This window comes from Triticum aestivum, chromosome 5B, assembly GCF_018294505.1.
Source record: "Triticum aestivum cultivar Chinese Spring chromosome 5B, IWGSC CS RefSeq v2.1, whole genome shotgun sequence".
NCBI classification, from domain to species: domain Eukaryota; kingdom Viridiplantae; phylum Streptophyta; class Magnoliopsida; order Poales; family Poaceae; genus Triticum; species Triticum aestivum.
Genome location: NC_057807.1, coordinates 274378415 through 274398727, shown reverse-complemented (window position 1 = coordinate 274398727; position 20313 = coordinate 274378415). Strand labels below are relative to the sequence as shown.

The following is a 20313-nucleotide window of genomic DNA, read 5'->3' as shown; positions in this document are numbered from 1 at the left end:
TGGTTGCCGTAGACGCAACACCATTCCTTTGATCTGGGATGGTGCGGCTCTCTTACAGTCCCCTCGTGACATCCGGCCTCACGTCGACGGGTTCTATAAGAACCCATTCTCTACCTCCCCTAGGAGCGGCCTGCCTTTGGCTCCTAATTGCTGGACCGACTCCCAGCTGGTCTCAGCGGCCGAGAACACGGCCCTTACGACCCCTTTCTCTGAGGGTGAGGTTTCGGCGGCCATTAGAGGCATGAACCCCTCCTCGGCCCCGGGCCCCGATGGTTTACCCGTGAAGTTCTTCCAGACCTTCTGGAATATGATTAAGCCTGAGATCATGGCCATCTTTGATGAGTTCTAGTAGGGTCCATTGACCTCGGCCACCTCAACTATGGGATCATTTCGCTCATCCCTAAAGTGCCTAGGGTGTCCGACATCCGCCAGTTTCGTCCGATCATGGTGATCAACGTGATCTTCCAAATCTTGGCGAAAGGGTACGCCAATAGGGTGACCCTGCTTGCGGATCGTATTACCCACCCCAACCAGTCGGCCTTCATTCAAGGGCGGTTTATCCTGGATGGGGTGCTTGTCCTTCACGAAGTCCTCCATGAGGTCCGCTCTAAGCACCTCAAGGCGGTTTTCCTAAAGATCGGTTTCCATAAGGCGTACGATACCGTCAGCTGGGCCTTCCTCCGAGAAGTTTTGCTCTGGAAGGGCTTCGACGACCGCTGGATCACCCGGTGATGCAGATGGTTTCCTGCGGTCGCACTGCCGTGAACATCAATGGGGAGATTGGCCCTTACTTCCCTACCCTCTGTGGGGTTAGACAAGGTGACCCCTTCTCCCCGTTCTTTTTCAACATGGTGGTTGACGCCCTGGCATCTATCTTAGACAAGGCTAAGGCGCCGGGACATATTCATGGGATCACCCCCCACCTGGCCGGTGGCTCTGGGATTTCCCTCATCCAGTATGCCGATGACACCATCATTATGGTGGAAGGCTCGGAGGCGGACATCTCTAATCTGAAGTTCCTCCTCCTCTGCTTCCAACAAATGTGTGGCCTCAAGATCAACTTCGCCAAGAGAGACGTGATGGTGATGGGCTATTCTCTGGATGAATGGCTGGATATCACCAACCGGCTTAACTACCGCTTGGGCGCCTTCCCCACGACCTACTTGGGGACGCCCATTGGTGATTCTCGGATCATCGTCGCCGACTTGCACCCGACCGTGGCCAAGCTACAGACGCGTATTGATCCTTGGCAAGGCCGTTGGCTATCGAAGGCGGCCCGAACGATCCTCATCAATTCCTCCCTCTCTAGCCTCCTCTTGTTCCTCATGATCTTCTATAGCTTGTATGAGACTCTGCATCATGAGATCGCTAGAGTTCAGTCTCGTTTCTACTGGCTGGGTGACAACAATAAGCAGAAATGCCATGTGGTTAGCTGGTCGGACATTTGCAAGCCTAGGGAGCAAGGGGGCCTCGGGATCATGTGCTCTAAGCGCATGAACATCGCCCTTTTATCCCAGTGGCTCTGGCGTACTTCGCAAGGGCAGGGTGGCCTCTGGTTAGACATCATCCGGAACAAATACCTTCATGGGAAGCCCCTGGCCTTCTGTCAGCGCTCGGGTGGCTCCTAGTTCTGGCAGTCGGTCATCCAACTACTCCCGGTTCTTTGCATTGGGACATCCATCTCGGTTGGATCTGGGGCTGCGATTCTGTTCTGGTTCAACCATTGGGCAGACGACACCCCCTTCACCGCGCACTTCCCTGACCTATTCTCCATCGCGGTCGACCCTTGGATCTCCGTTGAGAGGGCCCTTATTGACTTAGGGCGCCTTGCCTTCTAGAGACCATTTGGGCCTCCGGACTCTGCCGCTTGGCACAAGTTGCTCGACTGTGTCGCCCTCCAGGAGCCTAGGGTGGACGCTTGCCCGGATTTAGCCCAGCGGCGCCTTGAGTCATCTGGCCAATTTTCCACCAAATCCCTCTACCAGGCCATTGCCCCTTCCTCCGCCCCTTCCCTTATGGCCTTTTGGTCCATCCGCCTGCCTCTGAAGATCCAAATCTTCATGTGGCAATGGATCCGTGGGCGGACTCCTTCTAGAGTGTAGGTGCGCAAGCACAATGGCCCTGGTAACGGCATGTGCCCGCCCTGTTGTGTCCCCGAAGACTTGAATCACATCTTCTTCCCTTGTGTGTCCGTCCAATTTATTTGGAGCTGCTTTAGAGAAGTGGTTGGGGGAAATTGGTGCTAGACCAATTTCCCCGACCTATTTGCCGAACTCCAGAACTCCCCCCTGCATTCTTGCCATATTAGGTGGTTGGAGATTGGGGCCATCGCGTGGACCCTCTAGACGATCTGCGACAAACTTGTGATTCAGTGCATTCCGCTTCGACGTGCTACTGACGTCCTCTTCAAATTATCTGGTTTCTTGCAGCTTTGGCGGCCGCTTAGCCGCCCACAGGACAGGGAAGCCATCTCTACCTTCATCATCGACCTCCGCTTGATGGCTGTCCGAAAGTCGCCGCCACCACCTCCTCCTCCTCCCGAGCCAGATTAGGATCCCGACTCGTCTCTGGCCTTCCTTGGCCTCTTCTTCTTTCCCCTTTTTTCTTTGGGTCTGTTGAGTTGTGCCCTCAGCAGAACCTTATGTACTTGTCATGAGACTTGGGTGTGTGTGGTCTGAACCTCTCTTTGTATGGATGCTTTGTGGTGGTTTGCTTTATTTATAAAACGGGGCGAAAGCCTTTTTCGGTAATGAGGCGAATGCAGAACTGAACAAGCCTTTTGAAGCCGCTGAAGTTAAAGCGGCGCTGTTCCAGATGGCACCCTCAAAGGTGCCGGGAGTGGATGCATTCACAACAGGTTTCTTTCAGCGGCATTGGGCTCTCGTGGAGAAGGACCTAGTGCCGGTTGTGTTGGATTTTCTGAATGGAGGGGAGCTGCCATTGGGAAGCAACGATACTTCAATCACTTTAATTCCAAAGGTGAGACATCCCGAGTCTATTACACAGTACCGACCTATATCGCTTTGTCCGGTGCCGTATAAAATTGTGGCCAAAGACATAACCACCATCTGAAACCATTGATGGACATGATAGTGGGTGAGGAGCAGAGTGCGTACGTTCCAGGACATCTCATTACTGATAATGTGCTTGTTGCTTTTGCAAGTATTCATTCGATGAAAAGGAGGAAGAAGGGGAAACAATTTTTATGTGCTGTCAAGTTTGATGTGATGAAGTCATATGACCATGTGGAGTGGCATTACTTGGAAGCCATGCTTCTCAGACTAGGTTTCAATGCAAACTTTGTTCGTCTGATTATGAGGTGTGTCACTTCTGTTAGATTCTTAGTTCAGATGAATGGTGAATTGCTGCCTTTCATTACTTCATCCAGAGGATAGAGACAAGGTTGCCCTGCGTCCCCCTTCTTGTTTTAATTATGTGCAGAAGGACTAACTTCTTTGTTAAATCATTTTGGTGGACACTATGTGCACAGAGGTATTTGGGTGTCTTGCAGGTCACCTTGGATCAACCATTTACTCTTTGCCGATGACAGCCTCATCTTCATCAGTGCAACGAAGGAGAGTGTGGATAGACTGAATCAGATTCTACAAATTTATGCGGACTGCTCGGGTCAGAGTGTAAACAAAGCTAAAAGCTTGATTTTCTTCACTACAAACACACTGATAGGGAGACGACTTCGAGTGAAGCAAAGGCTGGGCATTTTAGTCGAGGTGTTCAATGAGCGTTATCTTGGTCTTCCTACAGCCGTGGGAAGGATCACTAGTGAGACCTTCGATCATATTTGTGATCGGGCTCGGACTAGTATGCAAGGATGGTCTGAGAGGAATTTTGCTTGTGCAGGTCGTGAGATCCTTCTGAAATCTATAGTGCAAGCAATACCTACCTTAAGCATGTCCCGCTTTCGTCTTACAAAGAAAGTATGCAAGAAATACACATCAAATATGGTGAAATATTGGTGGAGCAGCTCACTGGATAAACGGTCATTGCACTGGATCTCCTAGAAGTTGCTCGCATCTCCCAAAATCAATGGCGGAATGGGCTTTTGTGATATGGAACTCTTCAACATTGCTCTACTAGGTAAACATGGTTGGAGGTTCATGTCTAGTCCAGACTCTTTATGTGCCTGTGTAATGAAGAGCAAGTATTTCCCAAACCGCAATCTGCCCCTACCATATGGAGAGCTACTGTGGCTGGGAGGGAAGCTCTTCGAGTTGGTTTGATTATGCATGTTGGTGATGGCAGCTCCATCTCTGTTTGGAATGACAAGTGGATCCCAGGTACTATATGCATGTCCCCTATGATCAGACCGGTCAACTCTCCAATTCAGTTCATGCATGAGTTAATTGATGATACTAATTGGACGTGGAAGAATGAACTAGGTCATCATACTTTCCTAGCACCAGATGCAAAGGTCGTTCTAAACATACCATTGCACATTGGTGGCAGAGAAGATTATTTTGCTTGGTGAAAGATCGTGGATGTCGCCTAGAGGGGGTGTGGATAGGCGTTTTAAAATAATTACGGTAGAGGCTTGAACAAATGCAGAATAAACCTAGCGGTTAATTTGTCAAGCACAAAACCTACAACAACTAGGCTCACCTATGTGCACCAACAACTTATGCTAAGCAAGATAAGCAACTATGTGATAGCAAGATATATGACAAAGAACAATATGGATATCATAAAGTAAAGTGCATAAGTAAAGGGGCTCGGGTAAGAGATAACCGAGGCACGCGGAGACGATGATGTATCCCGAAGTTCACACCCTTGTGGATGCTAATCTCTGTTTGGAGCGGTGTGGAGGCACAATGCTCTCCAAGAAGCCACTAGGGCCACCGTAATCTCCTCACACCCTCGCACAATGCAAGATGCCGTCATTCCACTAAGGGACCCTTGAGGGCGGTCACCGAACCCGTACAAATGGCGACCCTTGGGGGCGGTCACCGAACCCGTACACTTTGGCAACCCTTGGGGGCGGTCACCGGTACCCGTCAAATTGCTCGGGGCAATCTCCACAACCTAATTGGAGACCCCGACGCTTGCCCGGAGCTTTACACCACAATGATTGAGCTCCGAACACCACCAACCGTCTAGGGCACCCAAGCACCCAAGAGGAACAAGCTCAAGGGCACCAAGCACCCAAGAGTAAGAAGCTTTTCAACTTGTAACTTCCACGTGTCACCGTGGAGAACTCAAACCGATGCACCAAATGCAATGGCAAGGGCACACGGAGTGCCCAAATCCTTCTCTCTCAAATCCCACCGAAGCAACTAATGCTAGGGAGGAAAATGAGAGGAAGAACAAGAAGGAGAACACCAAGAACTCCAAGAACTAGATCCAAGGGGTTCCCCTCACATAGAGGAGAAAGTGATTGGTGGAAATGTGGATCTAGATCTCCTCTCTCTTTTCCCTCAAAAACTAGCAAGAATCCATGGAGGGATTGAGAGTTAGCAAGCTCGAAGAAGGTCAACAATGGGGGAATAACACGAGCTCAAAGGATAAGGTTGAATGGGGAAAAAGACCCCCTTTTATAGGAGCTCCCGAATCCAACCGTTATGCTCACAGCCCGCACAGAGCAGTACTACCGCTCCAAGGAGCGATACTACCGCTAGGGCGGTAGTACCCCTTCGAAACACAACAGCGAGGAGGCAAAAAGGCCAGAAGAACCTTCGGAGTGGTAGTACCGCTCATCCTCACGGTACTACCGCTCGACCTCACGGTACTACCGCAAATGGTAGCGATACTACTGCTTGCGAGCGGTACAAAAAAATACTTCTGTGCCTACTTCCACTGAGCAAAACATGAGATTTTGGTCCGGAGCGGTACTACCGCTTAGGAGCCGTGGTAGTACTGCTCTGGAGCGGTACTACCGCTCAGGAGCCGCGGTAGTACTGCTCTGGAGCGGTAGTAAAAAATTACATCCGCTCCAGTCGCGGTAGTACCGCTGCAGCCTTTACCAAAACAACCACAACTTTTGCAAACGGACTCCGAATTCAACGAAACCAAGTTTGTTGGAAAGCTAACGACATGGGCTAACACAATCTTGATAGAAATATCAAGAATAAGCAAATGAGAAAAGTCCCAAAGGAAAATGGTGAGAACCCTTCCTCGGAAAAGACCGGTAAAACCTCCAACACCGAAAACATCATAGAAGACGCATGTGAACTCCGTTTTCGATGAACTCAAGCTTGTCATCAAGATGACCATAAGCTCTAAGACTCACAAAGAGAACCAAACAAGAACCAAGAAACATGATGCAAGGATGCAAGGGTTTGAGCTCTCTACTAACGATACGATCAAGCTACCAACTTGAGAGCCCCCCTTGATAGTACGGCAAACGATCATATAACCCGGTCTCCCTACTACCACCATGAGACCGGTAAAATAGAAAACCTATCAAGGGCAGACCTTTGCATTGCACATGGTCCACTTGAGCTAGATGATGACGATCTTGACTCCCTCAAGATGGACCACCTTTCTTGATTGCGTTGGCTTGATGAAGACTAGATGATTGCTCCCCCATAGTCCACTATGGGTGAGCCACTCTTCGGCTCATCTTCACAAGTCCATTGACACCACAATGGATGGCAAGATTCAAGCACTTGATCTCTTTGTGATGCTCCACTTGAACTTGCACACGGCAATCTTGATGACGATCACCACTTGATGTCATCCTTTCCATGGGTTGTATGATATCTTCCTCTTGATGCAAGCCCATGGATACGTACCTAACCCCACATAGAACTCTTACATAGACCATGGGTTAGTACACAAAGTGCAATGGACAAGCTTACCATACCATGGGATCACTTGATCCCTCGGTACATCTTGTGCGCTTTGTGTGTTGAATCTTTCCAACTCTCTTCATTTGGATGATGTCTTGAAGGTAAACATGAATGATCACACAACCTTCTTCTTCAAGACATGCTTGCAATAAGCTCAACATTCACATGACCAATCTTTGGATAATTCCTTAATAGCACCTTGGCCAACTCATAAACTCCTTGAAACCAACACATGGACTTCAAGAAAAGCCTATGGACAAATCCTGCAAATATAACTCAATGCAACCATTAGTCCATAGAGAATGTCATCAATTACCAAAACCACACATGGGGGCACCGCATGTCCCTTCACTTGGGCTTTTGAAACATTCGCTGTTTACTCTATCAAATTGGCGTATCGTGCTCTCGTGAATCATAAGGAGTGTGTTACTCTAGAGGAAGGGACAGCTACCGGCACCTCAAAGATAGTTCAACAGATGCGGGCATCACTTTGGAAACTCAAAGTTGTGCCAAAGGTGAGAGTTTTTTGGTGGAGAGTAATTCGTGGAATTCTCCCTGATGAAGCTACCCTCAAGCACAAACATATCAAACCTCTCAGCATATGTAATGTATGTCTGGCAAAAGAGGAAGATCTGATGCATGCATTGGTGTCATGCTCGCATGCTCGGCGTTTCTGGGATGAGGCCCAAACTTGGTTTGACTTCCGTTTACCAAGGCTGCTTCCTAATACTTGGTTAAGAGACATTCTTTGTGATGAACGCTTCACGGATCAGGTGTGTGCTAAAATTATTTCGGTGATGTGGGTAATTTGGACCTCGCATAATCGGTGGACACATGAGAAGGAGCACACTGATCCGACGCAGTCTGTTAGACACATTCAGGAGGATCTTGCAGTCCTGGAGATCCCATGTGTTGATGCATCCACCCTTCCAGGTTAGGGTTGGAGACTGCCCAGAGTTGGTTTTGTCAAGATCAACACTGATGGTGCCCTTAACTCAGATTCTGGAGTGGCAGGGGTGGGGGTGTTGCCCACTCTTCAGCTGCCCTTCTATAAGCATGGTGCAAGCCGTAGGTTGGTATTACCGACCTACTCGTCGCCGAGCCTTGTCTATGGGAGGGAGTCCTATTCGCAAGTCTAAGGGGCTACTCACATGTGATCATGGAGACAGACTGTCTGGAGATTGTGAATCTCTAGAACGATCGCCGCAGCACTCACTCGATTGTGGCTTGTATTTTGTTAGAGAATGGAGAGCTTACCTTGTCGTTTGATTATTTTACTATTCAACATGTAAGTAGGACAGCTAATCTCCCGGCTCATCTATGTGTGAAGCGTGCCTGCTCGCTTATGGTGACTGAGAGTTGGTTGGACTCAGAACCCTTGTTCCTGGTCACGAGCCTCTTGGCGGATGATCGCATGAGATCTTTTGTTTGAATAAAGCTCTCAAGTTTCCCCGCAAAAAAATTACATTCAAACGTAAAACTATTTGAGTGCATAGTTCAAGAGTTGGATGATTTTGAGTGTGGATCCACGTATTCTCCATAAGACCAATGAGTAGTTGCACGTGCACATGGGTATCTTCGAGTTGTCAATGCATCTCTAGGAAGTTCACGACATGTGTTCCATTTTGTTCTGGAATATCTCCGAGTTGTCGATGCATCTCTAGGAAGTTCACAACATGTGTTGCATTTTGTTCCGAGAGTCAGACATGTACCTCTGGGCTTCTCAAAATCATGGGTGCGGGCAGCCCATCGCCCTCATCCTCCGCAATCATGTTGTGCAAGATTACACAACATGTCATCATTTGTCACAGTGTCTCTAGATCCCATGTATTACTTCTCAAAATCATGGATGCGGGCAGCCCATCGCCATCATCCTCCACAATCATGTTGTGGAAGATTACACAACCTGTCATCACTTGCCACAATGTCTCTAGATCCCACATATTAGCACCTCCACGAACAATACCCAAACGAGCTTGCAGAACTCCAAATGCCATGTATACATCGTTCCTAGCAGTTTGTTGCATTTGTGAAAGGAGCTTGCATTTGTTACCTTAGGGGTCGGGTTTAGCCTTCACAAACGCTCCACACTGAAAATAGATAGCATCGGTACGCCCGTACTCTATGGTGTAGTTGTGACTATGGACGGTGTACTTGCATGGCGGAGCATCCCCTTATAGTCTCTTGAACAATGGAGATCGCTGAAGCACACCGATATCGTCACCAGAACCTGGCATGACAAAGAAAACATGCCAAATCCACAAGTCATTTGATGTCACTATTTTAAGTATGATGGTGGCCTCTTTGGTGCGACCTTTTGGTACTACCTGCGCAAACATGTGGGACAATTCTTCCATTGCTAATGCACACAATTGATTGAACCGAGCATAACTGGAAATCATCTTGCTCTCCAATTGCCAATAACTTTTATTTATCCTTGGCATTTGGGTCTCTCAAGCACTCGAGTCCAAACACCTTCACCATGGTGTAGACAAATTTCACCATGGCCTTAATGCATGTGCCCTCTCCCCATCCGGATGACCTCATCAACGGCATCTTTGATGTACCTTATGCAAGCATCCTCAGAGTAGCCATGCATTTCTGCATGGGAGAGAACGATAGTTGTCTGCAACAATCCTTCCTCCGCGTGAAGTAAGGATAATATGCTTTCACACCATTCACTATACACAAGAACAAATGAACACTCCTCCAGAAGCGACGCCAAAAAGAGTTCTCATGGAATATCAGGTTGGCTTTGAAGTAGTCATCATATAGCTTCCATTGGCCTTTTACCATGGACAACAACTATCCAGCCCGACATCGAACCCTTGAAGTTAAGAACATGCTCCTTCTTTCTTATCCATTTCTTCAAGGATGCTCGTCATCACCAACATGTCATTGTCTTCATCGTGATCGATGTACGAATCCAATAAATTAATGAACTCCTTCAAGTAGGCAAACTCATCATCCGACAAATCCATCGCCTACCTTCAAATGAGAAAAAGAATTTGAAAAATGCTCTGACATTTCTTCATACACATGGCAGGTGAGGTGCATGTTCAATGGAGTAGGATCTATCGGGGTCAGCGTGCAGGGTGGGAAGGACGTCCGGGAGGGACGAGGGTCGGTGATGGCAGCACTGATATCTAGGGATGACGACAGAGCTAGGGTGGGGACAACGACAAAGCTAGGTGAGGGGCGGCACGAACAAGAGCAAAAGTGGAGGTAGAGGGCATGTCAGGTAAGGGTAGAGGTCAATTTGGGAGCATTTGATTTGGGTCCAGATGACCCCAAGTTCACTCCACATATGGGTTGGGTTCAAGGGTTGCTAGGAAACTATGACATCCTGGCTTAATAAGAAGGATAGAATACTCATACCAATAAGGAATTTCTTCTTTTCAGGCTCCCATTCGAAAGAAACATCAAAGTTAAGTGTGTTTGGCTTGGAGCAATTTGAGGATGGGTGACCAACTGGGAAGTTGATCCCGTGCACACGAGTGAGGACATAGTACACATGAAAGACTAGTATTGGTCTGTGGGGTCAGTCTAGATCCTAATTGGTAGTCAGGTGCAACGAGTAGGAACCGGTGGGTGAACCAATGGATTTTTCTGGGGCGCTACACAAAGCCGACCCTTGCGGTTACACGGGCGCCCGTGGGTTAGGGGCACTGGACGCACAAACATGTATCAAAAGGGAACGTTTCTATGGGCCGACGAGGACATCGGTTCCTTTGAGTGGGGGTGTATGTGATATCCTAACTTAATAGAAATGATAGACTTCTTATATCAACAAGGAATTTGAGGACCATCAAAGTTATGCGTGCTTGGCTTGTAGCAATTTGAGGTTGGGTGACCGATTGAGAAGTTGATCCCGGGTACGTACGAGTGAGGGAAAAGGTGTGCGCGAAAGCCTAGTGTTGGTCTATGGCGCCAGTCTAGATACCCACCGATGAGTATGGCTGGGGCGCTACAGTAGCCCGACCATATGGGCTGGGTTTTTTGGGGGTGGGGGTGATTGGATGACCTTTTTTTGGCTCGGACAATGTCCAGGCCATCGGTCGGACATGTCAAGTGTTATAGTGTTGTGTATAGGGCTGTGTAGTTTCTCCCTTATATAGGGGTCTATTTGCATATGTACCTTGTACTTATCTGGCCTGTTTGGCCCATAGCGATACAAGGGTTCAGTTCGTAACATGGTTTCAGAGCAGGTTGAGGGCTAGGGTTTCTGCCGCCATTGGCCAGCCGTTGGAGTTGCGTCGCCATTTGGCCGCCGGAGTTGCGCCGCCGTTGCCTCTTGCCTCACCCTTCCCTCCACCGATCCCTCCTTGAACCCCTCCCATCTTCGCCAGCGTCAGCCCCATGCAGGGCGCTATCGAGGTTGATGCCTCACCGGACTACCTCACCACCGCTACTGCTGATTCCAAGCCAGCAACACATCCCTCGGCTTTCTTGCCTGTTGCTGCTGATTCCAAGCCAGCAGCACCTCCCTTAGTTTCTTGCTTGTTGCTGCTCACTGGATGGGACACCCAGGCGGCTGCCTCCCCTGTCTTGGTCCCCTCTGGCCTAACAGCAGACATTGCTGCTTTTGCATGTTCTGCTGCTCCCAATCTAGCAGCACCTTGTGAAGCACCCTTGGCTGCTCGACTCCAGATCACCATGGCCAACCATGGTGCGCCCCGTGCAGACGCGATTGCGATTCCGCGACCGCCGATCATCTTCAATGGCACTAATTTTTGGGAGTATGTGCTGCATATGAAAGTCCATATGGCTGGTCAGCGGCTGTGGGGGGTTTCTTTCCGGTGACTGCCTTGTCCGTCTCGCCCCACCTTGCCGCCAGCTGAGCCTATCATCCCCTCGGCTGCTGATGATGCGGCGAAGGAAGACATCCTTGCAGACTTCCATGCAGAGTTGGAGACTTACCAGATGGACCTAGCTGCATATGACAGTTTCCTGCTGGTTGATGCTCAGGCTAGGGCCATTGTTGTCTCCAGCATGGATGTTGATCTTTCGATGGACGTTGTGTCTCTTGCTACCTCCAAACTAACGTGGGATCGTCTTCGAACTTGCTACCCTTGCTCCTCCACCCACAATGGTTCGTCCACTCATGAGTCAATCTCTTTTCTGACATTTCCTGAGTTTTCTTCCATCACTCCTTCATCATCCCCACCGTCTTCGTCTCCTCCGATTCCTCCATCGGAGGCTCCCATTCTTCCTTCACCACCGCCCCAGTCACCTCTGGCTCCTTAGGAATCCCCTCGGCTCTTTTGAGATACCACCCTTCGGTTGCATTATACTCGTCGTCCTCGTGACGATGCTCCTCGCGTGCCACCACCACGGTCACCTTCGGCTCCTTCACCAAGGGATACACTTAGCTCTTTTGAGATTCCACCATTTCCGTTGCATTATACTCGTCGTCCTCGTGATGATGCTCCTAGTGTGTGCTACCTCTCGAGCACTGCGTTGGTTTTTCCTTGAAGAGGAAAGGGTGATGCAGCAAAGTAGCGTAAGTATCTCCCTCAGTTTTGAGAACCAAGGTATCAATCCAGTAGGAGGCTCCACAGAAGTCCCTCATACCTACACAAACAAACAAGAACCTCGCAACCAACGCGACAAAGGGGCTGTCAATCCCTTCACGGAAACTTGCAAAAGTTAGATCTGGTAGAGATAATAAGATAAGATAAATATTTTTGGTATTTTTATGATATAGATTGGAAAGTAAAGATTGCAAAATAAAGTAGATCGGAAACTTATATGATAAAAGATAGACCGAGGGGCCATATGTTTCACTAGTGGCTTCTCTCAAGATAGCATAAGGATTACGATGGGTGAACAAATTACTATCGAGCAATTGATAGAAAAGTGCATAGTTATGAGAATATCTAGGCATGATCATGTATATAGGCATCACGTCCGCAACAAGTAGACCGAAATGATTCTGCATCTACTACTATTACTCCACACATGACTGACTCCTGCCTGCATCTAGAGTATTAAGTTCATAAGAACAGAGTAATGCATTAAGCAAGATGACATGACGTAGAGGGATAAACTCAAGCAATATGATATAGACCCCATCTTTTCATCCTCGATGGCAACAATACAATACATGCCTTGCTGCCCCTGCTGTCACTGGGAAAGGAAACCGCAAGATTGAACCCAAAGCTAAGCACTTCTCCCATTGCAAGAAAGATCAATCTAGTAGGCCAAACCAAACTGATAATTCAAAGAGACTTGCAAAGATAACCAATCATACATAAAATAATTCAGAGGAGATTCAAATATTTCTCATAGATAAACTTGATCATAAACCCACAATTCATGGGATCTCGACAAACACACCGCAAAAAGAGTTACATCGAATAGATCTCCAAGAAGATCGAGGAGAACTTTGTATTGAGATTCAAAGAGAGAGAAGAAGCCATCTAGATAATAACTATGGACCCGAAGGTCTGTGATAAACTACTCACAACTCATCGGAGAGGCCTTGGAGATGATGTAGAGGCCCTCTGTGGTCGTTTCCCCCTCCGGCGGAGCGCCGGTGAAGGCTCCAAGATGGGATCTCGCGGATACAGAAGGTTGCAGCGGTGGAAATAGTTTTTCGTGGTGCTCCTGGATGTTTTCGGGGTACGTAGATATATATAGGCGAAGGAGGTAGGTCAGGGGAGCCACGAGGGGCCCATGAGGGTGGGGGCGCGCCCACCCCCCTAGGGCGCGCCCTCCTGCCTCGTGGCCGCCTCGGCTGCTTCTTGACGTCCACTCCAAGTCTCCTGGATTGCGTTTGTTCCAAAAAGATCGCTCCCTAAGGTTTCATTCCGTTTGGACTCTGTTTGATATTCCTTTTCTTCGAAACACTGAAATAGGCAAAAAAACAGCAATTCGGGCTGGGCCTCCAATTAGTAGGTTAGTCCCAAAAAATGATATAAAAGTGTAAAGTAAAGCCCATAAACATCCAAAATGGGTAATATAATAGCATGGAACAATAAAAAATTGTACATACGTTGGAGACGTATAAGTGTGCCACCGCCACAGTCACCTTTGACTCCTTCACTAGGGGATCCAGTTTTTGAGATTCCCCCGATTCGGTTGCACTATACTCACCGTCCTCATTCTCCCGTTCCTGATCCCGTTTCTCCTCCTCGGTACGCCCTTCCTGATCAGCTTGTTATGAGGCCAACCGACTAGGATGGCTTTGCGTCTGCCGCTCTTCTAGAGTCCGTGACCTACCAAGAGGCAGCCGTCCATCAGGAGTGGCAGCACGCTATGGCAGAGGAGCTTGCTGCCCTAGAGCGCACTGAGACTTGGGATCTTGTACCTTCCCCGCCTGGTGTCACTCCTCTCACCTGCAAGTGGGTTTACAAGGTTAAGACTCACTCTGACGGTTCCCTTGAGCGCTACAAGGCGCGACTTGTTGCCCGTGGTTTTTAGCAGGAGCACGGTCGTGACTATGATGAGACCTTTGCTCCAGTTGCTCACATGACCACGGTTCGGACCTTACTGTTAGTTGCCTCTGTTCGCCGGTGGTCCATCTCTCATTTGGATGTGCAGAATGCCATTCTCAATGACAAACTGCGTGAAGATATCTATATGCAGCCTCCTCCAGGATACTCCATTCCTTCTGGCATGGTCCGTCGTCTGTGATGTTCTCTTTATGGGCTTAAGCAAGCTCCTCATGCCTGGTTTGAGCGCTTCTCCTCCATTGTCATAGATGCTGGTTTCAAAGCCATCGATCATGACCCTGCTCTCTTTATTCACACCTCCCCTCGTGGTCGGATGCTTCTTCTTCTATATGTCGATGATATGATCATCACTGGCATGACTCTCTGTTCATTGATTTTGTGAAGAAGCGTCTTAGTGACAAGTTCTTGATGTCAGATCTGGGTCCACTTTGATATTTCCTTGGTCTTGAGGTGTCTTCTACGTTCGAGAGCAATCTTCTCTCCCAAGAGAAGTATACTCAGGAGCTTCTTGCCTGTGCTTGTATTTATGATCAGCGCACCGTGGACGCTCTCATGGAGCTTGGAGTTCACCTTCGGCCCACTGATGGTGAGCCTCTTAAGGACCCCAACCGATATCGTCACCTTGTTGGGAGCCTTGTCTACCTTGGCATCACACGTCCTGACATCTCTCATGTTGTCCACATCTTGAGCCAGTTTGTTTCTGCTCCACTCAGTTTCATTACTCCCACCTGCTTCAGGTTCTGCTCTATCTTCGTGGAACCTCCTCTCGCTGCCTATTCTTTCCTTGTTCGAGTTCCTTGAAGCTTCATGCATATTTTGACGCCATGTGGGCTAGTGATCATGATGATCGTCAGTCCCTTTCAGCCTACTGTGTTTTTCTTGGTTCATCTTTGATTGCCTGGAAGACTAAGAAACAGACAACGGTTTCCCATTCGAGTGCTGAGGCTGAGTTGAGGGCTATGGCAGCACTGACAGCTGAAGTCACTTGGTTGAAGTGGCTTCTTGATGATTTTGGGGTCTCTACTACTGCACCGACTCCTCTTTCTTCAGACAGCACCGGCGCGATCAACATTGCTCGTGATTCTATGAAGCATGAGCTCACGAAACACATTGGTGTGGATGCTTCTTACACGCGATTGCAGGTGCAAGACCAGATTGTGGCTCTCCAGTTCGTGCCCTTCAGGCTCCAACTTGCAGATTTCTTCATGAAGGCACAAACTCGAGCTCAACACAGCTTTTTTTTCCAAACTCAGTGTTATAGATCCACCCTGAGTTTGAGGGGGGGTGTCAAGTGTTATAGTGTTGTGTATAGGGCTATGTAGTTTCTCCCTTATATAGGGGTCTATTTGCATATGTACCTTGTACTTATCTTCGTGTTTGGCCCATAGCAATAGAAGAGTTCAGTTCGTAACATGACATATGAGCCCAATTGGAGATGCTCTTAGATGATGTAATGTTTTCTTTCTCAACCACGCCTGGGAGCGCGTGTGTGCATTAATAGGACGTTGCAATGTTACAATCTAAAAGCACTCTATTGCAAATGTATGTTTTCTATTGCTGCTACCGTTCTATCTCTTTCTGTATTTGGAACTAGTGCGCTGGCTCGCACATTTGCATCTCTAGATTGTTACTTTTTGTTTATCTCAGAGGGCCGGCTCGCACATTTCCACCTCTAGGTTGTTATTTTTTGTTTATCTCAGAAAACTATTTCCTTTTGAATTTGGGTGTTCATTTGTGAAGCTTTTATTTTAGCATGTAAATAGGATGAATATGTTCTATCTTTTATGTACTATTGCGCAGGCTGGGACGACTCTTGCATGAGAGTAATATATTTCATCAACGATTTCCTTTGTCGCGTCTTTTGGGTTATAATCTGAAATAGATTTGACAATTATCATGAAGATGCATTTTGAATCTCAAAGCTTTGCATGTGATGTAAAATTGAACTACCAAAATGTCATATATTTAGCAACAGAGGGAGTATATCAATCACATGGATCCGCTGGACATGTAAATGAATTTAACTATGCTCTCTACTAATGTACAATCAGCGGAGAGACATGTGTTAATGATCTCAAAAGATGAAGCTTGGTTGGTTATCCACAGTAGGTTATGGCCGGACAATAGACTTCGGCGTAGGGGTTCGCCAAATTATGTATTTTGCCGTCTTTGCAGAACCGGCGGGCGGCGCATCTCCTTTACCAATGCTGATACACGACTAGAGTGTGGAATGATTTCAAGGTTGGCTCGGGCTCACTTACATCATGCCTAGTGATTGTGCCAATATGACTTTGGTGAAGGATTTGTGGACCAACACCATCCTTACAAGATCACAAGGGACAAAGGATGTCGCTTCTTCTTCCGCAACACCGCCGCCCCAAGATCAAAGAGTGCCAAGCAACCGAAGTAATTACTTTTCTTTTCCCGCTTTGTGGGTTTTATTTTTAATCAATGAAAATGGAAATCTTTTTGCCTTGTTTCAAAAATAATAATATTAAAAGATAAAACAGAGCATCATACCAGATGGAAACATAACATTACAGTGCAACTGACCAGTTACTGAGAGGCAGTACAGTTTCCGACCACCAGAAACCATACAATGATATATAAAAAGATGGGCAAATCGATTGCCCACTCAATAATAAAACTGAGTAGCTGATAAATCAAGATCGATCAGGTTGCCTAGATGGCAAGCAAATCAAATCTCCAATCTCCTCGCTCCATGGCGAAGGCCCAACTCCCAAGACAGCAGCAACAACTAGAACTGGGACTTGTCGAGGCTGTCGAAGTAGGGATGGTCCATTGCCGCTTTAGCTGAGATCCTGTTCGCTGGATCAAACTGAAGCATTTTCTGCAGTTCAGCGAAGCAAGAAACTGTTAGCTCAGATACAAACATCCTCAAGGACAGACATACGAAACTGGCGTTTCATGTTTTTCTTAATTTACCGATAACAGGTCAAGTCCTTCAGGCTCCATTGTTGGAACTGCACGTGACAAATGTTGTGGCTTCCACTGTGGATAGTCATGCCAGTCTCTCAGAGCACATACTCCAGGCCACTGCTCTTCATTAGGAGTCCCCAACAACCTTTTCAGAAGCAGTTTTCAGTCAAATGATTAAATGCATACAGAATGAAATAAACTGTCAGATGTTGTAGTAGTACGTACTTCAATCGATTTCCCAAGTCAGAAGTTATTTATCCATTGGAACAAGGAATAATGGACAGAACAAGAACAATTCACTAGGATCAACCATACTAATACACCATCCCATCAACCAACCAGGCAAAGTTCTGGTATTATCAGTATTACATATTGTTGGTGCTCATGCAAAGAAGAAGATAAAGTACCTGAAAATGTGAAGCAGCTGTTGCAACTCGGAGTCGCCAGGAAAAAGAGCTTGTCTTCTGACCATTTCAGCTGTATTAGAAAGTTACAATATCAAAATGGGAAGACCTTGACAATCGCAGTATAGTGTCAAGTCAAAGAAAGCAAGGGAAGAACTTGAAGCACAATATAGTGAGTTTAGTTCAGATAACACAAGGACTGTGGAAAACTGGAGCTTACTTCTTCTCAAACAAAAGCATTTAGTAGAATGCTTATCAAATGTTTCTTTTAAATGCGATCCTTGACAAGATGCATGCGAGTTCTTTTGTTTGATGTGAGATAAACTATACTTTTGTTTCTGCTTAACTGATTGTGATCAACTGTGGCAATTCATATGCTATTGTATTTTGCTCAGGAAGTTGAACGTAGATTGCACATTTAATTTCAGTATAAAAATAAGACATACAATTTCATAAGGTGGTTGGAAAAAAGTTAAGATCTTTTGTCTTGATGCAATGTAAAACATATGTTCTCTTTTACTGATTACTTCTGTAGTAAATTGTGCTGCTTCATAAGATGCATGAAAATATCGAACTTTTTTCTGTGATGCAAGATAAACTATTTATTCTATTTTACTGATTGCACAAGTGTGCCGATTTATCTGCTAATGCATTTTTGTTCTGGAGATTGTACATGGATTGTACTATTTGTTCTGAATACAAGAATAAGGCATTTCATAACAAAGATCAAAGCCTAATTGCAATCGGCATACCAAAGATGCAACCGATGGACCAAATGTCAACACCAGTTGAGTAATGTGTGGCTCCAAGTAAAACTTCAGGAGCTCTATACCAGAGTGTCACAATCTACAACACAAAACAGATAACATGATGAGGAACTTACTAGAGCATGCTCAGTAAAATCTTAGGAACTTTTTTACTAAGCGGTACCTCATGGGTGTAACTTTTCATGGGAACAGTAAAAGCTCTGCTTAGCCCAAGATCGGCAATTTTCAGTACCCCTTTCTCCTTGTCGATCAACAAGTTTTGTGGCTTTAAATCCCTATGAAGTTTTCAAGCAGGATAGCATTAACCATATAGCTGCAAATGCAATGCTGTATCGGCAACAAACACCACGGAACAAGAGTCTAACCGGTGAAGCACACCATGGCCATGGCAATGTGCAGTTCCTTTGCACAACTGGTATAAGAAACTCTGCAAGAGGAGCAAGAAAGTTATTGATTGTCATTTTCATGCAGAAGTAATCAAGTTATAACACGGAGTGCAGCTCAGGTGCATGGTAGAAGCTAATGGAGAGAAACAAAATACGAAACGGAGCCGGTGGATAAAGATAGAATTACAAGCAGTTAACGGCTCCCGATCCTGTGACGACTGTGGCTCCAAACTGAATAGCGCGTGAAGAAAATTTTACGGTGGAGACAAGTAGAAGGTTTCTATGGAAACCAAGCAACGACGATGGCGGATTGATGGTGCGTTATATGTTTCCACTTTCCAAAGTAAGCACAGCGTTCTTTCACTTTAGGAATGAGACAGATTTCTCTATTCGATCTCAAAATAGAATTGAGCGATCATCACCAGCAAGGAACTGTAAATGCTGATACGTTACATTCCTAATTTGCCGTTGCAACTATATATGCGCGAATTTACGAAAAATTAGACCTTTCTAGTTACAAGCATGAGGCCTTAGGTTGATGCGTTGATCTGATTCTTGTACGATCTGTCCTCCACAGCAACATCGATCAGTGCTTCCAAATTACTTAGTCCACTTACGATTCATACCGTCATCATTTGACAAGATTATAATACTGTAAATCGAGATGCACGGATGCCGCCGCGCTTCAAGGTAACAGATTTCCGTGGGAAAGTAACTATAAGAATCGATACGCGACAAGATGGTAAGTACAGTATACTGAAGAAAAAGCTCGTTGTTGGGACGGAGATGGTAGATAGATACCTTGACGACCTGCGTGGGGAGCGGCCTGGGCGAGGGCCCCTTGCGGAAGCCGTCGACGAACTTCTTGAGGTCGGTGTCGAGGAACTCGAAGACGAGGTAGAGGACGGTCTTGCCGCAGGGCTTGGTGACCTGCTCGACGGAGAGGAGGCGGACGACGTAGAGGGAGGCGGAGAGGAGGCGGAGGAGGGAGATCTCGCGCAGCGCCGTGGGCGGGATCCCCTCCTCGTCCATCTCGAGGCGGGTCTTCTTGAGCGCCACCAGCTGCCCCGTCGCCGCCACCCGCGCCTTGTACACCTTGCCGTAGGTGCCCTCCCCGACCTTCTCCAGCTTCTCGTACTTGTCCATGGATCGCCGCCGCCGGATCGGGTGGTCCTTGGGGTGTGGTGTGGTAGGGGGTGGGTTTGAAATGGGGGGAGGGAGGGGGGGAGGAGGCTGAGGCGGCGAGGGTGGGAAGAAGAAGGGAACGCGAATGCGGGGCTGGCCGCGGGAGCGGGTTGGGCAACGGTCGAATTGACGAGGGGCGCGGGGTCGGAATTGTTTAGCGGCGGTGGCGAATGATTAGCGGGGCCCGGGCGCACATGGCAGGGTGTAAAGTGCGGTGCGGCGCGGCGCGTCCCGTCTGTGCTGGCTGGCTTGGCAACGGCTATGCGACCGATCGTCACTCACTGCTAGCCTGGATCTCAGGAAACGGAGGAGGTCCGATTCTCAAGATTTCAGAAGAATCGGCAAAAAAAACGCGATCATCTTTCGCTTGG

The 20313-nt window shown here is 47.5% G+C and overlaps 1 protein-coding gene across 1 annotated transcript; it reads right to left on the bottom strand.

The window, feature by feature from the left end:
* Positions 1-16777: 16777 nt before the first annotated feature.
* LOC123111339 (cyclin-dependent kinase B1-1) lies at positions 16778-20028 on the bottom strand. Its single transcript, XM_044532112.1, has 7 exons — positions 19559-20028; positions 18737-18798; positions 18535-18646; positions 18357-18450; positions 17608-17677; positions 17207-17345; positions 16778-17111 (listed from the first exon to the last, which is right to left on the bottom strand). Exons 1-7 carry the CDS (start codon positions 19901-19903, stop codon positions 17019-17021), a joined length of 915 nt encoding a protein of 304 aa, XP_044388047.1. The 5' UTR covers positions 19904-20028; the 3' UTR covers positions 16778-17018.
* Between the last annotated feature and the right edge of the window lie 285 nt (positions 20029-20313).

Bases quoted from the DNA above. Each gene is read 5' to 3' on its own strand.
- LOC123111339 (XM_044532112.1), bottom strand. From the start codon at position 19,903: ATGGACAAGTACGAGAAGCTGGAGAAGGTCGGGGAGGGCACCTACGGC. The intron at 17,678-18,356 runs GTATGCCGATTG...TTTCTAATACAG, and splicing joins GTCCATCGGTTGCATCTTTG to CTGAAATGGTCAGAAGACAA. The intron at 17,346-17,607 runs GTACTTTATCTT...GCTTCTGAAAAG, and splicing joins CAGCTGCTTCACATTTTCAG to GTTGTTGGGGACTCCTAATG.